This window comes from Polypterus senegalus, chromosome 4 (genome assembly GCF_016835505.1).
Source record: "Polypterus senegalus isolate Bchr_013 chromosome 4, ASM1683550v1, whole genome shotgun sequence".
NCBI lineage: Eukaryota > Metazoa > Chordata > Cladistia > Polypteriformes > Polypteridae > Polypterus > Polypterus senegalus.
The window spans coordinates 136,467,168-136,488,269 of NC_053157.1; the positions used below are offsets into that span (position 1 = coordinate 136,467,168).

The following is a 21,102-nucleotide window of genomic DNA, read 5'->3' on the forward strand; positions in this document are numbered from 1 at the left end:
CAGAAGAGAAAAAAGATGACAGCCATTTTACCCTATGGTTAATCAAACAAAGTCAAGGTAGCAGTGGCTAGCCAAGTGGCAAGCTGAGGAAAATGACAGTCCTGATCAGGGTGCAAGCTTTTTGCAAATATAGGTTAATAGAGTTATGTCAAAAGTTTATAGGGTTATGTCAAATCTAGACCAATCAAGTTATGAAGAAATGATAATGTCATTAAGAATATGATGCCTAGAGAGGAGAGATTAACAATTGAGAAAGGAATTTAGCAAAGGTGTAGATACTTATTGTATCTAATATGAACCTTGACCCCGATCATTTAGCCTTAGATATATTTTTGGCTGGTGATGCATTGTCATCTAATGATGCAAAAGCAGCAAATGTAAGGCCTTCCAGATTAAACAGGTGGATGTGTTCATGTAGATGTAGATAATTTTCTTGTAGGTCAAAAATTATTGAAACTTTAAACCGTCTATAGCTCCTTAAAGGGACGGACCTCAGATTAAGTTTCCAGAGAGTCTTACTTAAAATAACCACGTGGCTGCACTCTGTCTGTGTACTGTTGTCTAGCAGGCTGAAGGTTAAAAATTAGTTTCTTGTAAGCCTTCTTGGATTCTGCCTTCAAATATAGTCCAACTTCCATGTCAGACCATGTACTGACCTCTATAAGCCTGGAGGTGTTTTAACCTCCTGCCCGTCCTCTCTCATAGGATGATGAGGCACCTTCAGCTCCTAATCTCTAGCATCATGTGGAAACTTTGCACGTTTCCACACAGGTCAAACTTCCCTCTCTCTGTCTCTGGTACCCCAAACCTGTTGCTCTCCTGGCGTGAACAGCACACTTTCCAAGCCTTCTATGATCTTTGAAGGGCTAGCCTCTTTGTGTTGTCCTGTTTTAAAGGGCAACACAATCTTATTCAGTTCTAGGATAGTGTTCTGTCATCTGACGTGCAGGAGGGAAGACAACTGCACGCTTACTAATCTAAGCATTTAAATGGGCCATTGACCTGAGATCATGTGCTGAATGTCTTCCGACTTCCAAGAGGTATTGCATCCACCTTCCAGGCCTCTGAGGCTTCTTTTTCGCTTTACACAGAGTGTGAACCATACTTGTCAACTGCTAGCTCATCAGGCCTCTAGAGCAAAAGATAAAAAGATTACAAATTTGACAAGCTCAAGGAGACCATTCAGTCAATCAAGGTCATTTGTGTAGCCAATCTGCCATAATATCTACTCCACATACTTCTTAAACGTTTTTAAGGTTTCTGCTTTGTCTCAGTAGTTTGTTCCAGATTCCCACATTTGTTTGCTTTAATAAGTGCTTTCTGGCTTCAGTCCTAAATGCACTTCCCCTTAAATTCCACTGGTGTCCAAGAGTATGTGATTTGCTGTTTATTTGAAAGAATTCTGCTAGATCTAATTTATCAGTGCCTTTGAGAATTCTGAAGACCTAGAATAGGTCCCCACATAGGCTCCCCTGCTCAAAACTAAACAGATTTAATTCTCTGAGCTTGTCACAGTAGGACATGTCCTTAAGTCCTGGGATGCAGTTGGTTGCTTTCCTCTGCACAGCTTGAAGTGCTGCTACTGTATGCCTTTCTTGTTGCCTGGTGACCAGAATCTCACACAATACTCCAAATGTGGCCTTACAAATGTGTTATATTGTCTGAGCATAATTTATACTCCTCAGTTTTTATGACATGACGTAACAATTAGTTGTCTTTCTGCACATGGTTTAGAGGATGAAAATATTGTTTCAATATGAACCCCGAAATCCTTTTCATAGATTGCTTCCTTTAGGATAGTATCTCCCATATGTCTTATTTGATTAAATAATATGCTGTTGCCTGAAACATCAGAATCTGGTAGCCGGTACCAAACTCCAAAAACTAATTTCCCGGCATTCTTCCTTGCTAGCTTAACGCACAGTGAGTCTGATGTGTTGCCATCTTCCATCTCCAATTTATGGTTCTGAATATTATAATACACATAAAGAACCACACCTCTTCCTTTCCTTCCTTGTCAATCTCCCTTTAAGCATCCAGAGCTACTAATATTGTATCATTCTCCATCAATCTCATTAAGCTATGTCGCTGTAATTCCTCCAAAATCATTGTCCCAAGTCAATACTGCTCCCACTAGTTCGTGCATTTCCTTTCAAGTGCTCCTAGCATTAAGGAGAAAACATTTTAAATGAGGAAAGGTACTTACTGCCTTTTGTACAACAATTCTTTAGATTAGTTTCACTGCTTTTTTATGTCTTTTTCAGTTTTTCCCCACACACAGTCCAGTTTAATTGTTTGTACACTTCCCTGATGATTATAGCTTCTAAAATATTTCTCTTGTTGATATAGCCCACTTCGTAGGTAAAAGAAATGTTTATGGGAAAAAGCATTCCAGTGGCTGAAAAAAAATTACATATTTTTATTCACACCATGCTGTCTTCAATGCATTATGACTGAATGCTAAGTTCTATTCATGTTTTTTTTTCCTGGTGCTGAAAGGATTTCAATGGAAATAACTGATTTGGTTGTGGCCTTTACCTTGTTTCCAAGTTCCATGTTTTTTTTGTTCTGCAATAATTTTGTACTTGTCTACAAGATCTATAACAAGAGGATCTTCACATGCCTTCTCCTATAACTTGTCTACTCTTTGAGTTGTGTGGAAAAGTCTTGCTTCTGATGAGCAGGACGCTATTGTGGACTCCTGATCTCTGTTGCATGTTGAGTTGGCGGTATTTCGGAGGATGGAATCTCTGACAACTAATATTTCCCTACTCTGCACCTCATTTACTGCAACTTGGTTTGAATAAAAAGTTTTTTTCAGGTTTTTGGAGTAAAATATGTCTGTTGGTTAGTTCAATCTTTTTTTTCTGATGGGATGCTATGGAGTCTTATTCCATTATTGACTTCTGGTGTCCAAGTTTTTTCTGCAGTTGTTTGATTACTCTAGATCTTCAATTTTATGGAGATTGGTCAGAGACTGCAGTATGGTTTTCTGTTTTCACAAGGTTTTCACATATGTAAGTGAGATGTTGGATAACAGTCCATTTCTAGGATTTTTTGCCAGTGATAGGCTTGAAAAAACATTTTTCTATACTTCTTTACAGAGTTTTCTCTAATTAGACATATAAACAAAAGACTGTTTGTGTGTGTGTTTGTGTGTGTGTGTATATGGAGCAGTCACTCTGCTCATGCTCAACCACAGCCACTAGATGGCACATGCGTGCACTTTTACATTTTTTATGTAAACTTGCATGCACCTCACTTCTCACTACGAAAGACTTGTATACTGTACAGCAAACACCAGCACACAACAACAAGGTTGTGCTAATGACACAGATTAATTGATACATCAAAATAAAGCAAACGCCGCAGCTTAACAACGTGCAAGTGAAACACCTCAGTAACAGAGGGCAAGGCTTGAAGATTTCACTAAAATTATTGTCTATCTGGAGGTATTTTCTCAAGACAAAGATTAATACTGTAGGACTCATATACCAGCAATACAGCTAAGATATGGTCTTGCCAGTGTCTTTTTAAGAAAGCCAGTGGGGCAGCAAGCATAGGTGCGTCCACGTCCTCTGCACTGGCTAATTCTTGAAAGTTAGCTGACACCTCTCCAAGTTCACGAATATAGTAAAACTGCTAGGGAGTCTTTGGGTTGATTATTGTCCCGAAGACCACACGCAGCTAGTATTTTATATTAGTAATTAAACTGCCAATGGAGTGAGGGCTTCAGTTTTACAAATTTGTTGTCCTCCAGCATCACTATCCTATTACTTTCTCTCTGTCACTCTTATACTGCCTATTGTCCTACCAGTGCTACCAGCACAAACATGCGACATACTGCTCTCCGGAAGTGGTATATGTTGCCTGTGAGGTACAAACGTCTGTGTATGTATTGCCACTGAATGTGTTGTGTCTCTCTTTCTCTCAGGGCTTTACTTGGCTTTACTTTTACTTCTCCAGTGCCACCCTGTTCAAACATAACTGTCCTGAAATTGGCCCTGCCAGTGCTGCTAGTTATATTTCAGTGACAAGAAAGCTATGTACAACTGCTTTAAATTTCCTTAAGGTTAAGATGAAATTGGAAATTTTAATTCAGACTTGGCTTTATTTGCTTTTAATTATAAGAGTCTTTATGGGTGGCAATAATTTGAGCAGAAACTTTTTTTGAGAAAAATATGTGTGAGTTATTAAATTTCTTTGAGCAGTTGTTTTAAAATGAAGACTACAGTTCCCTGTATTTTGACTATTTACCTTCTTACCCATATTATTTTAAAACAGAGCTCTTTGGTCAATTTTTATTGAGTGTTTCAGCACGCAATTCTTTATTAGTATCACTTTATTAAAAAAAAATGTTACAAGCAGAGACCAAAGGAAAAATAAAACATTTTTCCTTTAATCCCTGCAGGCAGTTAGAACAAAAACTTCTCCAGATTGTAGTTGTAAAAATCAATTTTGCTTCTACTAAATCCATTGATTTATTAAATGCATACCGCGTTCCAGGCTTATTTTCTTCAAAAGATATGTGCTTGATTTTAGCTCAGCTTATTCCCTTAGTGCAAGCATTTTCTGATAGATGGCAGGATTTAGATTCATTTCACAGAATACATTTAAAATCACTATGTCTTCAAGTCAATTCATCTTGTTGTTTTTGAGCCTGTTTATTCTAGCAGTACGGTTTAGATGTACTTAGAGTATTTGATTATAATGCAAGGTTTGTTTTATTGTTGCGATATGTGAATTTTTTTTTTCTGGATGGAGCAGATTTTTTAAGGGCTCTTCAATATTTGAGAGAGTAACAATATTGTTTATTTTATATAGAATGATTAAAACCTCATTTATTTTGTTTAATGTTCTTTTTTTAAATCTTCTGCAATTTCATTTTATTTTGGTAGGCATCACAATTTTATGGCATTGTTGCTACAGTGCAGCGGGCAGTCTTCAGGAGTGCAGAACCAGAAGTCACATTGCATGATGTCATCAGCGAGACAACTTAATGTACAGTTTTCTGATTGTCTACGATTACAGATATTTACTTCTAAACCCTTTCTTTGCATGCTTTTCTGATATGACTTTTGCTTTTCTATTCAACTTCATCTTTGATTAATGATTAGGATTAGGTATTCTTGTTTTTGATGGTTTCAACAACTTTTGACCTTGCCTATTTATTGGCTGTTATCATCTCCTTGTCCATTTTCTAATTCATTTCATGGCCTGCCTCACCCTTCCATATTTTAGTGGAACATTTTTGAGGTAAGACTGACTAAAGGCTGATTTATGCTTCTATGCCTGTTGTAGCTACACCTTTGCCCACATCTTGTACAGTGCATCTATGGTGTAGCCTGACGCACACCTCTTCAAAAATGTTGTATCAATGTCACCTCAATGCGAACCCTACGTACACCACTACGACTCTGATTGGCCAGTTTGGTAGCTACGTATTTCCTGAAATGCGTTTCCATTCGTCTTCCAGTTTGGAAGTCAGAGAATGTATAAAAAAGTTAAAAAATGTGAGGGACAAATACATTCGTCTATGGATGTAAATGTGTAGCAGTAGGAGATCCTGAAGGGCAAAAACTGTCTGCATTTTAATGGATCAATTGTTTTTCTAACATTAAGGCTACATGCAGGCGGCACAGAACAACACAGAAGTATAAACTGCTTTTGACAATGTAGCCTACACACATACTGTATATGGAGTAGGCTCAACAAAGAAGGATAAATCAGCCTTGAAGCCGTGTAGTTTAAGAAAACATGGAGTTTTACATAATTGAAAGGAGTATTGACAAAAACATAACCTTCTGTTTGCAGTAGTTGCATTAAGTTGCAGGCTGCTCAAACTGCCAAATAAAAACAAGTAGAAGGAATTATTTTATTTAATATTTTCATTAGTGACAGCAAAAGAACTTTAATTCCAAATATCGACATAACACAGCTTAAGATTATTACATCTGTGTCTAGTGTTATTTGCCTACAGCTAGAGCAGTGATATTGTCTTAGCATTTTGGCAAATACTTTATATTGGCTCATATTAAAGTGTGCTTACACTGTAATTACTCAGTAAACCTGTTGGGTTGCAAAGACAGCAGGCCTCATTATTGGGACCTATGACTTGGTATCCCTGATATTCATCTCACATCTGGGTTGCCTTAAAGTTGCCTGGGCTTCAAGAGTGCCCCTTCAGTTCACATTCATATATTTTAAACATTTGAATTTGAGAACATTTTGATCTGTTATCAACCACTTGGCACATTCCTGTTTTTCTGTTCATCTCTGTCTTTTGTGGATATTATTATCTGCATCCACGTGTCACACTACAAGAGGTCTTCAGTCAGCCAACAGTGAGAATTGTCGGTTCAAAAGAGACCTTACTGTGCTGTATGATATGATTTTGAAAGTCAGAATGCAAGGAAAATAGTTATGTAAAGGTGAAAAATGGTGCTTTTATTCTGGACCCTCGGTTTATTGCCACACACATACACACACACCTTAAAATAGACAAGGGCAAAACATTTACGTGCTTCACCAGGATTTTAATGTTTATTTAATTTTTTGAAACAAACTGCTTTTAAGACACAGAAACACAGCATGTTATCAGGACAAGAGATTTTTGCCTCTTCAGGCAAGTCCAGTTGACCTGATTCAAAGAAAAGGTCCAAAGGCTGGATGACTTACTGAATTTCAATGTGACAGCTTCCAGATGTTAAACCACTGTGACAGACAGAAGCCAGTTGCAGGATGTGTATGCTGCTTCTTTACCATCTTCATTCTACATTTAACATTAATCGAATAATTGGCTCAGATACTGCAAACCCCCTTTCTTTTCTCTGCTCCTCTCTGTAAATTAAAGTCTTGGAAATTCATTGTTGCATAAAAGAATTTTGTGCCTAACATTGGGTTTTATCTGTTTAAACTTACTAAAGGGACAGGATTATTTTGTTCTTTTATAGCATCAAACTTGAATATGTTTTTTCCAGTGTAAGAAAAATACCTTTGCTTTTGTATATTTGCAGCTTACATCTGAGCAGGTACAGTTAAAGCGGAAACACAGCTATTCTCTAGAGTGACATTGATTATTTATTACTGCTTACTATAGATAGTCATTCTTTTTCTCTGACTTAATAATGAGTCACAGTACTCCTAAATTTATATATGTGTTAGAAGCCATACCACACTGGCAATATCACAAATTATCCAGCAGAAGCACAATTCTTTGTGTAGAGTATTATGCTTATTGATCTAGTGAACTCTCAAGCTTTTTCTTTGGGTTGAGCAGCATTGAAAATAAAGAGTACAGGGATTTATATAGTAACATATATCAGCATGATATGGAAATACAGTGGAGATGGGAAAGAATAAAATGGGAAACTATAGTGCCAAAAAGGATTTGGTTTTTAATAATAATAATACATTTTATTTATATAACACATTTTTTGGATTTCCTGCAGTGCAAGCTCACACATTAATACGCTACCGCAACCCTTAGTTTCCTGGGGCCTCATGTATAACGGCGTGCGTAGAACTCGCACTATAACATGGCGTAAGCACAAAAGCCGAAATGTGTTTACGCACAGAAAAATCCAGATGCAGGAATCTGTGCATACTCAAACTTCCACGTTCTTCCGCTACATAAATCCCGATCAGCGTGAAAACTAACGCTCGTGCACGCGCATTATGTAACGCCCCAAATCCTCCCAGAATTACGCCTCTTTGAATATGCAAATCAATATAAATCACCCTTAAGCGCAGCCTTCTGTGAAAAGACAATGGGAAAAGCAAGGGGAAAATATAAGAATTTCAGCGAATACCAAGTGGAGGCAAAGGAAAAACATACTATTTGTTCAAATAAACCGTGGTATAATCAACAAAAGGAAGTTGATCGAGTGACATAGCGTGTTGGAGAAACTTGAAAGCTCACATTCACAAATCGCACAGTGCCGGAAATAAAAAAGAAGTCACATATCAAAGTCGCTGTGAAAAGCCGAGTTGTAAGCCCACTGTCGGAGTGTCATATGAATGCTTATTAGGGTACAGAGAAAAAAAGGCACACAGTGAGGAAAAAGCACGAAATGTCAACTTCAATCTTGACATTTCCACTTTAATCACGTAGTTTATTTTGTCATTAAAGTAGAACATCATAAACTTCATCTTACAATCGTTTAATTAACCAGTTTCTCAAATCACATCGTAATTAAAGTAGCACGTTAAATGCTTTGTTTTGTATTTGATCTTCTATGTGCTCTATTTGTGTGAATCACTACTTGCATCTTAAACTGGCTCTCTTCCTCCAACTGGACACAGAATCCATTACATTCGTGATATTACAGCTCTCTGAATAACTAAAATACTGAGATGTATATGTGATATCATTTTCATGATGATAGGAGTTAAAGCACGTTATTAAACATGTGTTTCACTTGATGAAATAATTTATTGCAGCAGTACAGTCAGGGGCTCTAGGCTTGTGGTGGCACTGGGCAGAGGAAGAATCGGTGGCTCCTTAGCCCGCCCGTCAGTAAGGTAGCTTATGCACAGCGTCCGTTGGGACACTGCATAGCCGCCTCGTGCTCATGACACAAGCATTTAACTTTTGCCGAAATTTGTCGCTGTGTTTTTAGCTGTGTTGTTATTTTCTCTTTCTGTTTTATATTCAATATATATTGGCGTAGCCGTCACTGCAGTCAGTGCTTTTCTTTCCCCAAGTAACCGATCGCCATACAATCAGCTCTGTAATAGAAGTTAAGCCATCTGTAAGCTTAGCGCCGATTCTTCAAAACGTTTAAAGAACATTGAAATATCTTCATAGTACATGTTTAATTATTCTATCCTTAACGACACTCCCAGTGAAGAATATAGATTATTTAAATGAAGTTAAAGTTTTATCTGTATAATTTAATAAACATATTTTGCTGCATTTCACCTTATAAATGATATTGCTTCTGTTTCTTCACCGCGAGGTCAGTACAGGAAAGGCTTTAAAACATTTTGCAGTGGCTGAGACAACGTGTCCTTGAAGCTGTATACTGATAATTCCCTTTCCGATCAGCTGCTGCTGTGATTCACACTCAGATACAGTGATATAAATACTCTGAGTGGTGCAGTGAGAGAAATATTGAAAAAGATGATCCGCTGTGGCAACTCCTAACAAGAGGAGCTGAAAGAAGAAGAAGAAGAAGAAGAAGAAGTGAGAGTAACAACACTAAAGCAGTTATGTAATTTGGAATACTATGGCTGTTCCGGGGCGGCACGGTGGCGCAGTGGTAGCGCTGCTGCCTCGCAGTTAGGAGACCCGGGTTCGCTTCCCGGGTCCTCCCTGCTTGGAGTTTGCATGTTCTCCCCATGTCTGCGTGGGTTTCCTCCGGGCACTCCGGTTTCCTCCCACAATCCAAAGACATGCAGGTTAGGTGGATTGGCGATTATAAATTGGCCCTAGTGTGTGCTTGGTGTGTGGGTGTGTTTGTGTGTGTGTCCTGTGGTGGGTTGGCACCCTACCCAGGATTGGTTCCTGCCTTGTGCCCTGTGTTGGCTGGGATTGGCTCCAGCAGACCCCCGTGACCCTGTATTTGGATTCAGCGGGTTAGAAAATGGATGGATGGATGGCTGTTCCCTCTACCATTATATTGTTACAAGTTAATTACAATCAGATGCATTACACTAATAAACAATATGCGGTTAGTTTCGGTGTATTTATAAAGTCGCGTCAGGAAAATAAGGTGTAACCACACAGGAACAGTAGCACTGCTTTGACGCTGGGTGCCGCCAGTCTGCAAAACCGAGCGGAGAACTTGCGTACGACAAGGTATGAGGTACCGTGGAAAAGTGCATGGCTTTACGCCAAGAGTAGGTTTTATACATCACAATTTGAACGTGGAAAAGTTCTTACGCAACATTTCTGTGAGTACGCACCGTTAATACATGAGGCCCCTGGTGAATTTCAAAGCAGTGGCTTCAAATAACACAGAATTATGTTTTAGAGGTAGTATAAGAAAACAATGCAAATTTTGAGAATATCCTGCTTTTGTATCTAAGTAAACCAGCCCATAATGAAGAAGACGTACCGTAGGAACAACAGTCATTAGTGTCAGGAGAACTATGTGAAATTTTTTTTTTATTTGTTTGCATTTTTGGCATTCACGATTATAACTTTAACCACCATTGGCCTATATTACTGATTACATGTAGCTGGAAAATACAGAAGACCTTGTGAAAATGTTTGTAATGTTTTTCCGTATTTTATGCTCAGATGGCAAAAATACAAAATAAATCAATTTGCAAAAGACAGCAACTTTGAATTAGATTGGGCTCTCAATTTGCCTTAATAAGGTATATCATACATGGACCAGAGTACTCGCTCATCTTCTCAAAGTAGGTCAACTGATATGGATACTGTATCAAAGACAATCAACCTGTTTCTGTAGTATGAAGTTAATTTGAAGCAAAGTGTGCTGAACAAAGGGCTGTTAAAATAAAAAAATGTAAAATTATGTTAGTGAAGTAAAGGTTATGGGCACCTGTGACCCTGGGATAGTTTTATCAATGCACAGACTAAAGTTAAATGAAATGCAAGGCATTGTGGTTTAGTAGTTTAGGCTTTGGACTTCAAACCCTGAAGTTGTGGGTTCAAATCCTGCCACTGACACTGTGTGACCCTAAGCAAGTCACTTGACCTGCCTCTACACCAAGGGTGTTGAACTCCAGGCCTGGAGGGCCGCAGCAGCTACAGGTTTTAATTCTAACCCTTTTCCTAATCAGTGACCTGTTTTCACTGCTAATTCACATTTTAATAGCCCTGTTTGAAGGATTCAGTCCTCTGAATTGATTCATTTCCTCATTAAAATGCAGCCAAACAGAAATGAGACGTGGAACGAGCCAACAGATAACCAGCTAACCTGGGGCTTCAAACTCCAACCAGTTTCTTAATGAGAAGCCAATTCTCGCTGTTAATTAAACTCGTTATTTAATTCCACGGCTTGTTGTTGCTCTCGTTCTGCCACAGCTGACATTTCCAAAACTGTTGATATTTTGTTTTTCATAAGAACATCGTCAAAGTGTTTTGATGAGTTGAGAGATCAGCCTTACTGAGACCTTCACCTTTGTGTGATGTAGCGGCTTGTTTTGTGTCTCATTACTGTTTGGCTTCTAATTAAGTAAAAAGAAACAACTAAAGGGCCTGAGTCAAGTTAATTAAAAGAAGTAATTAGCAGCAAAAACTGGTCACTAATTAAGAAGATGGTTAGAATGAAAACCTGCAGCCACTGTGGCCCTTCAGGACTGGAGTTTGGCAGCCCTGCTTTACACCAATTGGAAAACCAAAATAAATGTAACCAATTCTATCATAAATATTGTAAGTTGCCTTGGATAAAGGTGTCAGTCAAATACATAAATATAGAATTAGGTAAACTTTGTGGGAAGATGGCAAAGCTGAAAAAAAGCCATGTATTATGCTGCAATACTTTTAGCAATTTAGCTTTTTGAGATTGAAATGAAGTTGACCAGACAAAACATGAAATATCTTGGGTTCATACTATATTCGATGAAATTAAAAGTCAAGGTAAATTTAAGAATCACTGCATTTTTTTTATTTGCATTTTCCATACCATCCCAACGTCTTCTGATTTGGGGTTGTGAAAGAAAAATGACCTCAGTTAATCTCCTGTGATGAACTGAATCTATCACTTTTCTATAGAGAACCAGCATACAGGCAGCCGCCACGGGTTCAATAACAGATACATTTATTATAAGATAACTCACAACAGGCTTCTTGGTCACACAATCACCAATCAACACAATAGTTTTCTTTCTTTCTTTCTTTCTTTCTTTCTTTCTTTCTTTCTGTCCACCCATCTCTCTCCAGAGAGTGTCACCTCCCATCCTACCAGCTCTGACTCGCCAGAGGAGGGTGGACGGCTTACTTTTGTGTTGGACCCAAGAATTCTTCTGGTGCCAGGGCATATCCTGAAGAAAGCACTTCCAGGTCAAGTAGAAGTCACGAAAAGTAGGGGTCACTTATCTCTACAGCACCCCCTAGTGAGTTGCATGGAACTCAGCAGAGCTGACTCTCAGCATTACATGTACCATAATGCCCTGCTGGGTTCCACATGTCTACTGTGGTCCTAGGATGTTGCCCTCTCATGGATGAGGGATGAAAATATACAATTTTAGGAGCTTTTCCTGCACTGTTTTCATATCTTGGCTTCCCGTCCAGGTAAAGGTCTCACATTCATCCTGGGCAGGATGCCAGCTAATCCTGGTTGGCACTTAACACTATACAAACGGGACTAGCCAAGCAAGTGGGAAGATACTTCTTGTAAAGCTGCAACTCATTTTAATTGAAAATTTAGTTGATCGTAAATAAAGTAAAGTGTACTGTATTTGCATAGTAGGAATTTAAACTTTTTCACTTAATTTATTTGACTCTGTTCATTTTACTTTTTCATAATGGGAATTAGCAACCATGGAAATTTTTTTTTGTCATTCCAGTATGTCCAGTGGGCAGAGTGGTGGCTGTGAGGCTAGGGATTTGCACCAGCAATTGGAAGGTTGCTGGTTTGAATCCCATAAATGTAAGAAGAGACTCTAATCCATTGGGCCCTGGAGCAAGACCTTTAACCTGCTATTGCTTCTTCTTGGGTATGGCGTTAATCTGCATCCAGCCCTGCAAGCAGGTCCTCCAACTTGCAGGGATGGTAGCAGGATTGGGCCATCAGCCACTGTAAAAAACCTCACGCTGTTCCAGTGTGGTGCTGATGTGTCACCCATTGCACGGCTGCACTTGGGTCCTAATCCAGATGGTTCACCGCGTGGTGGGTTTGGCAACACGTCGTAATCAGTGCATGTTCCCAACCTCATTCGAGTATGTTGCACTTTTGGAAAGGTCATATAAAGTAGTGCCCTTTAAAGTCTTCATTTTCTTCTAACCAACTTAGTAAAATATTGGGCATTATTATTGACAGAATTGGGCACAAGTCAGAAAGCAACCTTGGATGAGCAGCCAGTTCATCACATGCTACACTAACTCACACCAGCCCATCTGTTCGATGTATGGAGTGGTCTTTCTTACTTACTGTAATGCTTTGGGTATTATGGCATTACATGAATGCTATTGTAAATCACTAAAAATTGTAAAAGGCAACTGGTAAGTGTTATGCATTGACTTAGCAGAGGAAATGAAATAGCTGAAGTGGATAAATGGATAGTATTACTTCATATTGAGTTCAGGCCCAGAAAGCTAAAAAAAAGTCACCTTTGTCTTAACCTTATCCATTAAAGCGAGAAACCATACTTCCTGAGTTAAAACACACAGACAGAATCCATTGTCAACAGTGATTGGCAATTGGTGGAGAAAACTCCAGTATTAATGACCATCCCATAGGAATTTCCTTTGGCTTCCTGAAAAGAAAAGCTCCTTAAGACAGAGGCAAGCTGTCAGTTTTAAGGCTGGCACTTTAGAACTAATCAAATGCTGCAGATGGACTGGAATGGGGTATCGCTGAGAGCCTGTTTTACATAGATGGCAATACTTCAGTAGACACTTGCCAAGAATACAATTTTCATCTTTGCTTTAAGGAGCATCTGTGTTTAGAAAATTTGTAAAATAAAGTGGGCTGTCGGGTAGATCTTATTGGATTACATAAATATGTTCTTGATGTAAGTTTTAAAACATTTTAAAATGCTGAGAATACAATTTTATTTCAAATGTATAACTAAATGAAGCTTTGGAGAAGAGGTTTAATCCTTATTTTGTTTCTTTATCTGAACTTATGCCCAGAAAAGCCATATGGAACTACTCTTATTTCGTTTCCAGATTTACTCCTATATGTTTAGCACACTTGTATTTAAGTGTATAATGAACCTTGTTTGTGAAATCTATGCAACATGTCTTTATTTTAATCCACGCTTAATTCATTTATAAGACTTTATTTTCACTTTGTTTTTTTGTATGCAGATATATTTAGATTACTTTTTGATCCCTCTCTTTTTTATTCTACTCACATAAATCATATTACGAAACTTTCGTTCTCCCACTTCCATAATATATCCAGTGTTCACTCATTTCTCTCCTTTTCTAATGGTGAGGAACCTGTCCATGCTTTTATCACATCCCACATCGACTACTGTAACAACCTACTGGCAACATGCCCCTTCTAAATATCTATCACAGCTCCATCTAATTCAAAGCTCCGCTGCAAGGGTCCTTACCCAGACCCACAACACCTACCGTTGTCTTACAAGACTGGATGGAAAATTCTTTTACTAACCTATGAAGCTTTAGGTGACCTTGTACGACACTTTAACAGTAACCTCCTAAAGTGCTGTGCTCCTGTTCACTGATTCTGTCAGCCTTGGTGTGCCCCAAACTTGCTGGTGCTTTATGGGTGACAGAGCCTTCAGCTCTACTGCCTCAGACTTTGGAATGGCCCACCTAAATAAAACACTGCCCAATCCCTTCTGGGCATTCTAGTAAATATGAATTTGTCAAATATTATTTATTACCACAATATGCTGATAGATTTGTGTAGATTTCTTCATTCTACCCAGCATCACAAGGAGCTAAAATGTGTTTTGGCCAGGAGGCAATGGCACAGTGTGTCACCATCAAATAACAGAAAAAGAAAACCCACAAAAATAGCGATTAGTGACAAGCCTGTGAAACAGTTGCCCTTTCTGACAAGAACAAATCACCACGTCCTTCCGCCAGTGAGAGAAAGAAATCAAAGAAAAAGAGATGGGTTTTCAGAAGTTTTTTGAAGTGTTCATAAATATTAGGTTGGAATCGTGTGCACAGGGTCTCAGTGTGCGTAGACTTTGCACATTCTCCCCAGGCCTGTTTTTCTCAGGGTACTGTGGATTTTCTCTCACATCCCTAAAATCTGCATTAAGATGAGTTGTCAGCTCTCAGTTGGCCCAATATGAGTGTGAGTGAGAGTGTCTTGTCATGGATACCCTTCATCTAGAAAATGGCTCCTGCCTTGTGTTTAAATCTTCCACTTCTGTTTCTTATGCGACCCAGAATTTGGACTATGTATATTGGAAAATGGATGGATAAGCAGTGATAGCCATCATTTTGTCCTTACCAAACCCAAAAAATTAGACATATCTAACTTCAGATGGCAAATTACACATAGCAGATTTTACTTTGTCAGTGTGTATTTAACAAAATGACATTTGTATGAATGTTAAGTTTGATGGGAAGGAAAATACTAATAAATGACAAGCATTGAAATATTAGTTTAGTATTTTCTTAACAATCTGTATATATACATTATTTATTGCCGATTATGTTATGCATGTAGCAAACACAGCATAATAAAGTTTCAAGATTTCATTATTTTAAAATGTGTGCATATAATTCAAATTTAATAAAAACATGACATTTAACTCCAGAGGCCTTACATTCTGGTATCTCCAATATGGATTTATGTGGTTAACTGCACCAGATGTCGGTTGTTCCTGTGAAATGAAAGCTCCGCATTATCCACACTTCTGCTAAGCCTGTAATTTACCTTGCCGTCTAGCACATTTGGAATAACATCATGACAGTGCTTGCAGCTTAGTGCATGTATGGTCGCTTTTAGGTGTGTGTTCGCATGGTTATTATGTGAATAAGAGAGTCTGCTAAATAAACCAATGTGTATATTTGTAACTCAAGTGGAAAATAAATATGGTATAGATATGAAACAGATGTCTGGATTATATATATTTACAATTTAGGAATATGAAATCACCACTTTATAATAAAGCAGTTTAAAATAGCGGATAATCTTCCAGCTTTCAACATAAAAAGGTGTTTATTTTAAAATACATAATCTGTCTGTTTTTTTTTGTTTTAGAATGTGTCTTCAATTAATATATTTGCTTCTACCAGGTTTATGCTACTGCTTGTTAGTTTTTAATGAAGTAAATCTATTTCAGCAGACTAATCTAAACTGAAACTGGAACTTGTTCATATTAACCATCCAATGTCATTTGTCTTCTCAAGTTGGTTACGGTGCTGTCCTCATTATTTCTCTGCTAGCTTCTGGGTTCTTTAGCAAAAACACAGTCTAAATATACATAAAAGGCCGGGAATTGGTTTTGATTACATAGTACCAATCAGTCACTTTTATTTTAATTGTGCATTTCATAGCTAGGCACTGAAATGGTGGTCACTGAAATGTTTGACTGTAAACCAGCAGATTTCCAGTCCAGTTCTGATCTTTTATTCACTGCATGATCCTTATAAATTATGTAATCTGTCGGTCTTCCATTTGTAAGTTACTTTGGGTTAAATTGTACACTAAATAAAATAAAGTGTTTGATACTTAGGAGTTAAACTGTTCTGGGAAGATGGCAAGTTGCTTGTAAAGCAATTAGCCATTGTACCCTCAGATAGTTTAATCTGTTATATATATTTCTCTTCTGGTTCATCCTGCTTCCTCTTCAAAACCAGTACCGCACACACGCAGCCAACACAGCATTTCTCGATTCCTATTCGTCTTCTTCCAAACCCTTCCCCATGCTGCCTGCGGCCTCCCATACACCTTGCTATTATCGTTATACTGCAGTGGTTGTTTCCTAAGCCTTTGTTATAAAATGAACGACAGTATCTTCTCTGTCGACGGGTTTTTGTACAACGTCATCTGTATTCTGGGATCCGGCAACTGCCTGTTCCTATCGGGGTTATTTCTTGACACAAACAGTTGACGAAGGCAATGCACCATTTTCCGCTCCTATTCTTACACCGCCAAATGCTACGGCGTGCATCGGCTAACTAGTACTTAAATATTGCTCTACAAAGATAAACTATACTGTTGACCTATAACAGCCATGCTGCAAATTGTACAGTATGTTACAATTATAATGGATATGTGATATGTTGTACAGTTCCTGTATTTAAATCAAACTTTGAAAACTGGTGAAAATAATTATACTTTAGCTCAAAGTCAGTTAGCTTGTACATCATTTCTAAAGGTAACTTCATATGATCAGATTTTTACTGTAGTAAAATCGGTTTCATAAATGATAATCATAGGGGAACATTTTGATCTGCTTTTATAGTAGTGAATCATAAATGAGGCACTTCATACTTTGCCAAAAGGTGATTTACTAGTTCTTAGGGGTTTTCTTGTGTGCAATATAAATGATATAGCAGGAAGCAATACAGGAAATAAACATCCGGCATCAACTCATGAACATGTCCCCTTATCATTTTTATCATCTACAAAAGTTACCCAAGAAATGAGGTTGTTACAATAAGGACCCGTGACAAAGAAAGCACACAAGAGAATACCTGACTGCTGTTTAGTATCTGAAAATAAATGCTTCCATGTTGAAAGGTTTTATTGATATGTAAATTTTTGCCTGCAAAAACCCTAATGACCTGACGATTTCAGACAAAAGCAATCATTAGCATGTCTTTGTAAATGTTATGAATTTCCTGTACTTTTGTTTTATTCTCTTCAATAAATTTTCCTTAAACTCTTATTATTTTTTTCTTTACTCCCTAAAGTAATCTAATTTTACTTTAACCTTTGCTTGATTCAGGGCTTATAATTTAATTTAATACCAAGGTTTAATGCATGTTTGTTTTACAGCCATGACATTTTGTTTTTTCTGTTTCTGCGTCTTAGTGAGCATCCAGGATTGTTAATTTTAAAATAACTGGTGGTGTTCTTTTGGTTTTCTTTTTGTATTTAAGTGTTTTAGTATTCTTTTACCTCCACTTTTGTTTGACCTGCTTTTGACATACATTCCCTTGCCTGACTCAGAGCGTGACTTTTAAACATTTAACGTTTTATAATGGGGCATTTAAACAAAGTCTTACTGGTTTTCAACTTTGCTTATTTATTCTTTAACTATGTTTTCATCTGGTCGCTTCCCTTTTGTGTCTTTATGGCCTGACAAGTTTTATCCATGGAAAAACAATAAGTAATTTAATGTAATACCATTGATTAATTTGAGTGATCTAGATGGCAGATTGTAGTGAAACTTGAAGGAAGATTAAACGAAGGCCGTCTGTTAGGCAAACATTAGGTCTGAAGCTGCTCAAAGTGTTCTCGTTAAACTGGCTAGACACTGCCTGCAGTAGGTTCTCGACTACTTCCATTATCAAGTACCAGCAAGAACATGTGATTAACATGTTTGGCACATTACCTTTAAATTGATGACTGTATTTCTATAAATAAGCATCACAATACATTTCCTACTGTTGTTTTCATTTGTATTTTGTACTTTAAACATGTTCTACCTTTTCAGATTATAACTTTTTTATTGCCAGTCCATCACCCACTGCATTTCAGAGCTTGTTTGTGGTTGTATTTGCATGCAGATAATTTGAACACAAAAACTAAACTATGTGATATTTACAGTTAACTCGGACAGGTGTTGACATGTAGCCCAGCTTTAGGAGAACAAGGAGTTTACTGGAGATGCACCGGAAAGCTTAATATTTTTAAAACTACAGTAATCCCTCCTCGATCGCGGGGGTTGCATTCCAGAACCCCCCGGCGATAGGTGAAAATCCGCGAAGTAGAAACCATATGTTTGTCTGGTTATTTTATATATTTTAAGCCCTTAGAAATTCTCCCACACTGTTTATAAATATTCTCCGCACAGTTATACAGTAAACCCTTGTTTATCGCGGTTAATCCGCTCCAGACAGATAAATGAATTTCCACGAAGTAGGATTCTTTATTTATAAATCTAATATTTTCGCAGTTAGAGCATAGAAAACCTGTTTACGACCTTCTACATACGTTTTTTAACATTATTAGAGCCCTCTAGACATGAAATAACACCCTTTAGTCAAATGTTTAAACTGTGCTCCATGACAAGACAGAGATGACAGTTCTTTTCCACAATTAAAAGAATGCAAACATATCTTCCTCTTCAAAGGAGTGCGCGTCAGGAGCGGAGAATGTCAGAGAGAGAGAGCGAGAGAAGTAAACAATCAAAAATCAATAGGGCTGTTGGGTTTTTAAGTATGCAAGCAACGCGATAAAGCAGCCGCAATGAGGGGATCAGTGTGAAGGTAGCCTTTCAGCATTTTTTAGAGGAGCGTCCGTATCTTCTAAGCAAACAGCCCCTCTGCTCACACCCCCTCCATCAGGATCAGAGAATGTCAGAGAGGGTGAGAGAGACAGAGAAAAGCAAACAATGAAAAATCAATACGGGCTGTTAGAGCTTTTAAGTGTGCAAAGCACCGCGCAGGAAGCATATGGTATATCATTGAGGAGTTTTATTTAATATGTAATACGTGCTCTGATTGGGTAGCTTCTCAGCCATCCACCAATAGCGTCCCTTGTATGAAATCAACTGGGCAAACAAACTGAGGAAGAATTTACCATAAATTGAAAGACCCATTGTCCGCAGAAATCCACAAACCAGCGAAAAATCCATGATATATATTTAGAAATGCTTACATTTAAAATCCACGATGGAGTGAAGCCGTGAAAGTCAAAGCGCGATATAGCGAGGGATCACTGTAATACTGGAAAATGGCATGGATGAAATTATCAATGACACAGTATTGCTTTTTAATAGTGCAGTTCTGGATCCAGTGTTTTGGGTTCAATTCCTTCACCTGGAAAGTGTACAGTATGTGCGGAATTTGCACTTCACCCTATATCTATGAGGGTTTTCCTTGGGGTACTCCAGTGTTTCTCCTGCATTTTAAAAGACATGCATTTTAGTATAATTGGTGATTACCAATTGGCCACATGTGTGTGTGGGTTTGTGTTTGGTCCTTTGATAGGCTGGTGTCCTGTCCAGAGCTGTTTTCCTGCCTTGTACCCAGTGTTGCCAGGATAAGCAGTGGACCTCTGTGACCCTGAATTGATTTTAGCAGGTTTGAGAATGTTATGTTGTTATAGTTATATGTTACAGTATTGCTTTTAAATGGAATTCAACAAAGATTTATTATATTAGGATGAATAAAAATAGAAAATTCAAATCATATGACTCATTGAAACAGAAACGTCTATTTCAGTTTAAATGGAAAATAAAATATAAATAGCTGGCAAAGTGATTAATTGATTAGCTTGAAATCTAGCGATTTTGGAAACTACTGACCTTATGATTTAACAATAAAATATGAAGGCTTTACGTCTGTAACTGTTGATGAAAACATCAGTTAAGGGAGACAAGCATACCAATTAAAACAGTGTACTGTGCACTGTGGTTGGGCAGTGTAAAGACAGTTTCAAAAACAAAGAAATTTTGGGACGTCAACCAGTTTGCCCCTTTTATTTGCCTTCAGATGAACTTAAAGTTATGGAAAACTCATAAGAAAATTCACGACTTTGCACTGCTCCCCAGACTGGGATCTCTCATAAATAGAAGCACAAATAATTATTTTTAAGTGTCGCTAAGACAGTGCTGCATCTTGACGGCCGGACCAGAAGGGGCAGGAACTAGGCGACATGTGTGTGACAACACTTAAGTGCATGGTCCCTAATAGCAATGGGTTTATGTTTGTTACTGGATAATCATACTTATTCAACAATTGGGCATTGAAGTAATATTAAAAATACCAATTAATATCTGGCAAAAATAAAGTATGCTAGTGTGAATAGCACTGTTGGCAACACTATGTCAGAACCATTTTAGGTCATATGTGTTACTTTTCTGGACTTTTTTAGGTAAAGGTAGAAAACCATAACAATTGAAGAATTTTAACATAAGTCAGGAGACTGGGAATGCAGTGTTTTTTAGGAATGGTACCAGTGTATTTGGTCACCTTTCTTTTTCTTTTCACACAGATTTAGATATGACTGAATGGTTCACTGCATAAACAAGACTAAACAAAATGATTCAGGTTATTAATATATGTTCCTAAAACCTTATTACAGAAAGCAAGTTGCCTTTAAATCTTATTTTACTGTATATCTTATTAATCTCCAATTACTAATTTATTGACCAGCCATATTTGAAGTGTACAAGGTGATTCTGTTTGCTATGTAGTGTGTTTGATTGTTTTTCTTTCTGACCTTGCCATTGTGTTTTTCTGATGCGGTTTGAAGCCTGTATCATTCAATTTTGATATTATTTTTTGATTCAAACTTTATTTAAAATAGATTATCTTTGCATCATTTCCTGATTTTATGGAGCGGTTGCTATGGT

General features: G+C 37.7%; 1 protein-coding gene across 3 annotated transcripts in view; it reads left to right on the top strand.

Moving 5' to 3' along the window:
* klhl5 (kelch-like family member 5) overlaps positions 1–21,102 on the top strand; it is a 256,324-nt gene that overhangs the window by 170,948 nt on the left and 64,274 nt on the right. The window contains exon 3 of one of the 3 annotated variants that reach the window (XM_039751303.1): positions 4,899–5,001. The exons of the other annotated variants lie outside the window; for them this stretch is intronic. Coding sequence (XP_039607237.1) covers positions 5,000–5,001 — 2 coding nt within the window. The 5' untranslated portion in view covers positions 4,899–4,999. The remainder of the gene's footprint in view (positions 1–4,898; positions 5,002–21,102) is intronic. 3 annotated transcript variants of the gene reach the window in all.